Below are 10,000 nucleotides of genomic sequence, written 5' to 3' on the forward strand. Positions count from 1 at the left end.
TGTGTGTGTGTCCATGTACGTTGCACATAAACATAGGAGTGTCCAAACGATAACATGCATGAGGAATTTGCGTGTGTATGTGTTCATGTACATGTCTGCGATGTATTTTATCAGAGAATCTATCTAAAAGTTACTGAGCATTTGGAATAGAAATATCACACAGAAAAACACAAACATACAAACTGACAGATAGAGAAAGTAAAAACTACAAAGACACTCAAAGAGGAAATGTATAAAAATTATGACACACAAAACATGAAACCGCCAGATGTACATTGCACTATGACAAAATTCCCTGTACCTACCATGCATCGTTTTTTCGTCGATGTCATTCTGAAACGGAAAAGGGTTCAAGTTAGTATGAGCAGTTGAAATTATAAGTAAGGTATGAACAGTTAAATATATATTGTGAACACAGATAGGACATCCCGTAATGTATTTGTCTGTGTTTGCATGTGAGACTGTATTCCTGATTGGTTATGCGCGTGTTTGTGTGTGTGTGTGTGTGTGTGTGCGTGTGCGTGTGCGTTTGCGTACACGTGTGTCAGATAGCAAGTAGAACAGAGACGTGAATCCCACACATAAATAAGTTTGTGTCCGATCTTCTCTACATCGACACCAAACTTATTAGATATCAAAAGTTATTAAAGTATCATAAGCGCCTTTATGTAAATCTTCTTTTCATTAGTTAACTTACTGATATTATGTAATGAAATTCGAAGAAATTGCGAATTCAGGTCACCTATCAAATATACCATATCATTAAGTTCAGATGACCGCCTCATGTACAGCAAGCCATTAATAACACTTATTCATCAGTCGTAACATGATACTAAAAAGATGATATGTTTTGTACAGGATCATGAACCAAAAGATTTAGCTCATATGATCAAATTTCCGTATGATATGTTAGTCAATGTTGTTGTTGTTTTTTCTAAATGTGAAAAACAAAATTTAGATAATTAGATTGTTTGTTGGGAGAATAATCACAAGAAGCGAATAACGGAAATCGAAAAATTATCAGTCGTAAGCAGGATCACATATCCTTTACATTACTCATAGTTTATTCGAATAACAGCGATTGAATGTTCAAAAATCTAACGAAAGAATAAGGTTATTTTTCTACACTTATGTTAGTAGATGTAGACATCAGTAATCGGATAATTACATCTTATCTATTCTTACAATCGTACACGGTAATTAATATGATACTGTGAATTTAAAAGAACATATACATAGTCGAGTGACTTTAGATCCCATCCACTTCAGTACACACACACACACACACACACATACACACACACACACACACACACACACACACACACACACACACACACACACACACACTCAAACACACACACACACACACACACACACACACACACACACACACAAAATAAATAAATAAATAAATATATATATATATATATATATATATATATATATATATATATATATATATATATATATATATATATATATATATATATATATATATATATATATATATATATATATATATATATATATATATATTGTCTCTTGCGTGTCAGTATTTTTTTCTCGAAAATGAATAGGAAAATTCAACATTAACTGGAAATTCCTAATGCTTTATATGCATTAAGAAAATGTAACAACCACTATGATATGCCTCATAAATTCCTTGTCAGACAGATACCGAAATGTCACGGTTCAGGGTGTTTCCATCACTGTTTTCCCTATTTCATTTCATTTTCCAAGAGATATGCTCAGAGAACACCTTATCACCAGGATTGCTGTCACCGTCATCTTCGGCACTATTTTTATCACTCATTACCATCACCATCACGGATCACCAACAGAAGAAGAAGGAAAAGAAAAAAAAGAAGAAGAAGAAGAAGAAGGTGAAGAAGAAGAAGAAGAAGAAGAAGAAGAAGAAGAAGAAAAAGAAGAAGAAGAAGGAGAAGAAAAAAAGGATAAATAAAAAAGTGCATAAATGAAATAAAAACGAAAATTAACATCCGCGACCTCCATGCCGCCCCAGATGCCCGACTCCTGCACAGTTCACGTGTCTTCGCCATCCCCCTCCTGCGTCGCCTGCCGGGAAAGATCTCGCACACTTATTAATCCGGACCAATTATCTCTGTATGCTACCGGCTGTGGACATGGGGGACGCTCATTACGCCTCTTCATAAATACGTCATCACGTCTATAATTGTTTTGGAGATTACAGAGAGGAAACTCTCAGCTGATGAAAGGCTGAGGGACCGGTGCCGGGGACGTGGGAAAACAGCTCGTATGACGTTGGTTCTAACCCCTATTTAGGACGGAGCGATCAAAAAGCTGATTATTAAACTACGCTCGTCGGATGGTGTGTTTTCGCGCATGCGTGCCTGCCTACTTGGCGACCTTTCTCGTTCCGTCTAACTCTGTTAGGAGAGAGAGAGAGGAATACGATATGAATTTGACGCTTAATTTCCCCTGGGTGTTTTTTTTTTCTTTCTTTCTTTCTTTCTTTCTCTCCCTCTTTCTCTCTCTTTCTTTGTCTTTATCTCTGTCTCTGCCCCCCCCCTCTCTCTCTCTCTTTCTCTCTCTCTCTCTCTCTCTCTCTCTCTCTCTCTCTCTCTCTCTCTCTCTCTCTCTCTCTCTCTCTCTCTCTCTCTCTCTCTCTCTCTCTCTTTCCGCCTCTAACATTTCTTTTTGACGTCATAAGCCCAGTAATAACAGAAGATTGAACTCTGTTACGAAGCCACACATCCATCCTTTATTAAGGATGGCTTTGTGTATTGTGTATTTAAACCTGTCATGCTCAGATTGTAAACATCACATGTAGGTCATCTCGGTAGAAGGTTAAGTTAGAAAGAAATATTAACAATTATACCATAATCGGTTTGTTCTCTCCGATATTACTTTGTAGGATACCACACTTGTGCAGTGTTATATCATATGGGTTCAGTAATTTCGTACTATAGAAAAAAGACCTTTTGGGACATATTATCTCTAATGACGATTATTTTTTTCAGTCATAACCCTGTACTATTAAATAAAGTACGTGTGAAAGTCAATGACACTTCTTTCATTATTAATTGAATTACTAATATCAATAGACATTTTAATGGCCTGATAATTAATAGCCTATCTCATAACCCCCCCCCCCCTTCTCTCTCTCTCTCTCTCTCTCTCTCTCTCTCTCTCTCTCTCTCTCTCTCTCTCTCTCTCTCTCTCTCTCTCTCTCTCTCTCTCTCTCTCTCTCTCTCTCTCTCTCTCCCTACTACTTGGAAACAGGGGCGGGTCCAGAGAATTTTCTGGTGGGGGCCACAGGAGGTAACAACAATAAATCTGGTGGGCCGCCCAAAAGTAACAAAAATAATACCCACTTCAATTTCTATATTGTACAGTAACACATTGTTTATGTTTTCATCTTGCTGTGTATTATATATTATTATATATTAATATTCTAAATTCATATTCATTATATATTGTATATTAATATATAAAGGGTTAATGACTATTGGGGTGAGGGGGCACAGAGCGTGGCCAATCAGATTGCAGGAGGGGCGGGTGCCCCCCCCCCCCCCTGTGCCACCATGGAAGCCCCGCCACTGCTTGGAAACAAGCAACCACCATTTACATTCCAAGACCAGGACGGCCTGATGTATATAGACCAATTTCTCTGACCTTCTATCTTTCTAACACATGTGAAAGAATTCTCCTTACACGTTTACTCCACCAGATAAAAGATTTGATCCATCTGTTTTGGGTTTCCAGAAAGGGAAAGGAACGCAAATGTGTTTATCACAGTACTTAACTGGCTGTAATGCATTCTTATTATTTCACTGATTTCAAAAGAACATTTGATAGAGCTTCCCCTACTGCAATCCTCCATGAATTAACACTTTTAGAAGTTAAGGGCAAACTTCTGCTATGGATAAAGGATTATCTATCTATAAGAAGAACAAAAGTGTGGTACCAAGGCGCCTCCAGTATTTATGGCGAATTAGAATTAGGCACTCCACGAGGGGGAGTATTGTCTCCTACACTGTTTAAAATACTTATGCACTCTACTTGCAAGCTTAACACTGAGTTAAGAAACTTTTGTAGCATCACATCCTTTGATGATGACATTCATATGTTCTAAAGAGGTTCACCCCCACCCCCCAAAAAAAAAAGAATAATAATAATAATAATAATAATAATGTGCTTCTCTTGGTCGCATAATCAACCAAATCAAAACTAAGCATATTTCCATACCTCGCTAACTACCTTACAAAGTTAGGTAGGCAAACTATTGCACGAACTGTGACACCTATATATATCTTGGTGTTGTGGTGATTGCTCTCCACCTAATGTCTCAAAGTTGTCGTTTTACTAAGGACATTGTTCAAAAGTTTAAGTACATAATCAACAGATGTATAGGTGCTTCCCTAATAGTCCTAAGGTTTATGTATATCTCCTTTGTAAGGTCCACGATAGACTACGCAAGCCCGATTCTTAGTATGTTGCCCCCGAGTGCCTTCAAACCCCATGAGAATTATGCTTGGATGCCCAGTGACTGCTAAGGTTCTTGTCATGAGGAAAGACCTAGACCTCCCACTCTATTCACAGTCATGCCACCCAAGTTAACGCCATACTTGGCATCAGACTCCTGCAGCTTCATCCTAGACCACAAATTTCCACAATTTTATCAAATGAGATGAATTATAGAGATAGGCATGCCCGGTCTCGATACTCCAATCTTAGAGTCTTACTTAAAATGGAAAACCATAACTGCCCATACTATTCTATTTTTTCAATATATGGAACACTGAAGCTATTAACATTTCAGAAACAATACTTACTGCCCCTTGGCATAGAACTCATGTATATTTTCATATTGACAAATTAACAGGGCTTAAATCCATGACCTCAAGAGCGGAACTAAAAGTTCTTTACGTGAAATATATAGATGATATTCTCCGTCCCCCTCATGGTACTCCCCCACGTGCAATCTCCTGTGACGCCTCCACTGATCCTCATGGAGCAGCAGGGATTAGTGTACTAATTCCTGATATAGATCTTGATTAAAAAGTGTGTATACTCCAACTGGGCAAGCACAACTGATGCTGAGTCAGTTGCCATACACCATGACATTAAAAAAAAGGTAGTGAACAGCAGCGACATCTGTCTGTCTTTACTGACAGTCAGGGTGCACTCCATAGTGCACTGCATGTAATCCTAAAAATCATAGCAACTATCAATATCCTTCACCAAATTTCTAGACTATCAGACCAGGGTATCCAAGTGTCACTATACTGGATACCCTCTCATAAAGGAATGTCATGTTGTGACAGGGCTGATTAATTAGCCAAATTAGTACTTTTCCATGAAGAACTATATTATGCAATACCCCTATCTCTCAATCAAATGAAAAATCGTGTTATCAGCTGCCTTCGAGATTACGAGGGTCAAGTATGGTCCACTGAAAAGATGAAAAACGAACATGGTACTAACTGGCATTATGAGAATATTTATGGAACAACAAATATAAACAAGCCCTATAAAATCTATAATGGACTGTCTCGGAGAGAGCAGGTTACTCTGACTAGGCTACGCATGGGATATCATTATACTGTATAATATGTACAGGAAGCAGTATTGGAGACAGCCTGTTTCATATCACCATTGTAAACTGCAGGGCGCCCAAGTCGCATAATCTTACCCATTACTTACTTTGTTGCACGAAAACTGCATCCTATCGATCATGTAGTACTGACCAAAGGTTAGCACTCCTTGATTATATTAACTTTATTTTAAACTCTGGCTTTGTCTTTGGCATGATTAGTGATATGAAAGATTGTTTACCATCGAGAAGATATACTAACAATGCTGTGAGGATGGCACAGCCTTTCAGGCATGTATATAAATCTAATGTTCATAGCCCACTACATAAATAGAAGCACTGCCTGTTTGGTTAGATGCTTTTGTATCTTACCCTGATTTTTTGCAGGGCATGTATACTGTTCTGCAAATAAATGTTATCGAAATCAAAATCAAATCTCTCTATCCCCTCTCTCTCTCTCTCTCTCTCTCTCTCTCTCTCTCTCTCTCTCTCTCTCTATATATATATATATATATATATATATATATATATATATATATATATATATATATATATATATATATTTATTATTTTTTTGTTTATTTATTTTTTCATCTCTCTCTCTCTCTCTCTCTCTCTCTCTCTCTCTCTCTCTCTCTCTCTCTCTCTCTCTCTCTCTCTCTCTCTCTCTCTCTCTCTCTCTCTCTCTTTCTCTCTCTCTCTCTCTCTCTCCATCTGTCTTTCCTTCTCCTTTCCTCTTTCCCTTTGCCTATTCCTCACCCTTTCCCTCTCCACCCTTTCCCACTCTGCCCCCTCCCCCTCTCCTTCTCCCTCTCCGCCTCTTTCCCCCTTTCTCCCTCCCTCCCCCTCTTCCTCTCCCTCTCTCCCTCCCTCTTCTATATAACCCGAGGACAGTAACCTCCGTCTTGTTCCCTGTTGTTTGATGCTGTAAACGCATTACTTGCCCTTTGAATCCATATTGTTTCGAGCTAAAATTGTTTCCCTCTTCTCTCATTTCAGTCTCTTGGAAGGATCTATATATATTCGGTGTTGTAGATTTATTATTTTATTTTTCAATTAATCAATAGGTGGCCAGGACGGAGGCACCAACGGGGACGGAAAAATCAATATAGAAAGAAAGGGAGTTGAAGAGATTGCATAATCATCATTTTTTAGTCACTCTTACGTGTACATGGGCACCATAATGCACAAGATAGACAAAAAAAAAAGGATTCTACGAGCTACATAAGATTAATTTAAGAAGAAGTTGATATTAATAGAGAAAGGGCTTGATTCCTTCAATCAAAGGCTTGTATGGAGAAGCACCATATCATAAAGATTGCTTCAGTTCAATGTATTTCTGGTTCGCTAAAATGTGTTATGATCCTTCCACGAAGTGTATCACTTCATATCCGCAAAAAAACATCAGTGAACTCACGATATCCGAATACCCAACGAACTCCAGTCCTTAGGGAAGTATCTCATGTCGCAAGGGTGAGGATTAAGATTCTCTCTCTCTCTCTCTCTCTCTCTCTCTCTCTCTCTCTCTCTCTCTCCCTCTCTCTCTCTCTCTCTCTCTCTCTCTCTCTCTCTCTCTCTCTCTCTCTCTCTCTCTCTTTCTCTCCCTCTCTTCCTTCCTCCTTCCCTCTCTCTCTCTCCCTCTTCTACTCAGCGTTCTGTGTTTTTGGAGTTCTAATCCTCCCTTTCATATATCTGAATTAGTCTTGTCCATAATTTAAACTATTTGTTGCCTAGTTATCAAGTCCGGTCCAAGGGAGCTTCACATCCTGGATCTCGTAATTAGTATGACGTCAGTGAACATCCAGTTTCATCTCATTTTATCAAGTTTTCACGTGTGTATATTGCTAACCGTCTCTCCGTTTTACTGTGCAATAACACAAGACTTTGTTTGTAAATAGATAGGAATACTATTGCATAATATGAAGACTATATATCGTTTACTCTTTTTCCTCCATTCATTTATGATACGTTATCTTCATCATATCAATAGAAGTAGTTTCAGCAATTGCATTTTTGATTATCATCAGCATCACCATTATTAGCATCATGATGATGATGATTAATGATAGTAATAACATTATCATCATCATTATCAAACTTATTTTCATTATTATCATTAGTATTACCATTACTATCATTATGATTATTATCATTATTATTATTTTTGTCATTATCATTAGTTTGGTTAACATTATCACTATATTTATCGCTTTTACAATTAATATTATAATCAATATTATTGTTATTGTAGTTATTATTGTTGTTCTTGCTGTAGTTATTATTATTGTTGTTATTATTATCATCATTATCTTTATTATTATTATTGTTGTCATTATTATTATTACTATGATGATGATGATGATGATGATGATGTTAATGATTGTTGTTATTATTATTATTATTATTATTATTATTATTATTATTATTGTTGTTGTATTTGTCATCATTATTGTTATTATTATTGTTATCATCATTATCATTACCATTATTGTTATTATCATTACTACTATAATTATAATTATTATCGTTATTATTATTACTACTACTACTACTACTACTACTACTATTATTATTATCATTATTATTTGTATTATTATTATTATTATTATTAATATTCTTATTATCATTGTTGGTGGTATTATTATCATTACTATTATTATTATGATTGCTATTATTATTATCATGATTATCATTATTATTAAGATTATTATCAAGATTATCATTATCATTATTATTGCTATTATTATAATCATTTTTGCTATTATTGTTGTTATTGTTATTATCATTATTAATCATCATTAATGTTATTTTTGTTATTATTGTTGTTATTATTATTATTATTATTATTATTATTATTATTATTATTATTATTATTATTATTATTATTATTATTATTATTATTATTATTATTATCATCATCATCATCATCATCTTCATCATCAGTCATAATTGTTGTTATTGTCATCATTATTATCATTATTATCATTACCATTCTTATAGCTGTTATTATTATTATCATTAATATTATTATTATTACTACTACTATTATTATTATTATCATTATTATCATTATATCTATTAATATTATAATATGCATTGTTACTTTTATTATTGTTTCTATTGTTTCTATTACTATTATTAACATGATTACTATTGTCATGATTACTGTTATCATCATTACTTTAATTATTATTATCATTACTTTCAGTATCCTTATTCTTATCATTATCATTGTTATTATTATCATTATTATTTTTATCATCATTACCATTCTTATGTTTCATCATAATTATTATCATTATTATCATTATTATTATCATTAGTAGTATAATTGTTTTATTATTGTTATCATTATTGTTATCATTACTATTCTTAACATCCCTATTGTCATCCTTATTATCACGATTATCATTACTATTATTATCATTATTTTGATTATCATTTTCATTATATTTTTCAAAAATGATAATGATAATAATGACAATAATAATAATATTTGTTTTGTCATTACTCTTACTACTATTATCATTACTATCATTGCTACTGTTATTGATATCATTATCACCATCATTGTTATAACCGTTTTCTAGTAGTAGTATTATCATTATCATTATTATTGTTGTTATTCCGGTTATGTAATGTCTCGACGTGCAACAAACTGTGTATCATCTTACATGTGTTAAAGTGATTGAGGTGAATTGACTTCGGTGTGACATGGTGCGGTCAGACACCCCGGTCTGAGATCAAAACTTTCTTCCTCTTCTGTTTTTTTTCTCTCTCTAGTCTCAAGCACGCTATTAATTGAGCCGTAATTAGTAATTAAAGCGCTCGATCGATGGCCTTGAGGGGTGATTAAACATAATTAGCAAAAGCATTGATGTTTCCGGTAATCATGTTCGGTTCGATCTTCAAAAACATTTTCCCACATAATTAGCTGAAAAATTGGGTAGAAGTAAAATGTTTTTTTTTTATTTTTTTTTATTCTATTTATCAAACATTCATAATTCGACCGACTGAAACAGAATTACACACATGCAATAAATGAAATCATATATGTGAAAGAAAAACATTACAGGCAGACGTCATGCGTTTAAAAATACACCCTTGACAGACACGGGAAACCCATGACTCGAGTTATGTGGCCACATAGCGGGGCGGGAGATAGGGTGGGGCATGCGATGGGCGTTCGGGAGTGGGAGGGGATCATGATGGGTGGTTCTTATCCATGCCTGTATATGGTGACGGGGATCTGACCACATGACCGGCCGAAACGTGACCGCTTTGGCGAGAGGAAACATTGCCATGTATTTTTCTGCTGGGCTCTCTCTCTCTCTCTCTCTCTCTCTCTCTCTCTCTCTCTCTCTCTCTCTCTCTCTCTCTCTCTCTCTCTCTCTCTCTCTCTCTCTCTCTCTCTCTCTC

At 35.2% G+C, this 10,000-nt stretch overlaps 1 protein-coding gene across 1 annotated transcript in view; it reads right to left on the bottom strand.

Moving 5' to 3' along the window:
- LOC113822120 (troponin C) overlaps positions 1-10,000 on the bottom strand; it is a 46,256-nt gene that overhangs the window by 9,103 nt on the left and 27,153 nt on the right. Inside the window, exon 2 of the mRNA XM_027374647.2 lies at positions 306-333. Coding sequence (XP_027230448.1) covers positions 306-333 — 28 coding nt within the window. The remainder of the gene's footprint in view (positions 1-305; positions 334-10,000) is intronic.

This window comes from Penaeus vannamei, chromosome 13, assembly GCF_042767895.1.
Source record: "Penaeus vannamei isolate JL-2024 chromosome 13, ASM4276789v1, whole genome shotgun sequence".
Taxonomy (NCBI): domain Eukaryota; kingdom Metazoa; phylum Arthropoda; class Malacostraca; order Decapoda; family Penaeidae; genus Penaeus; species Penaeus vannamei.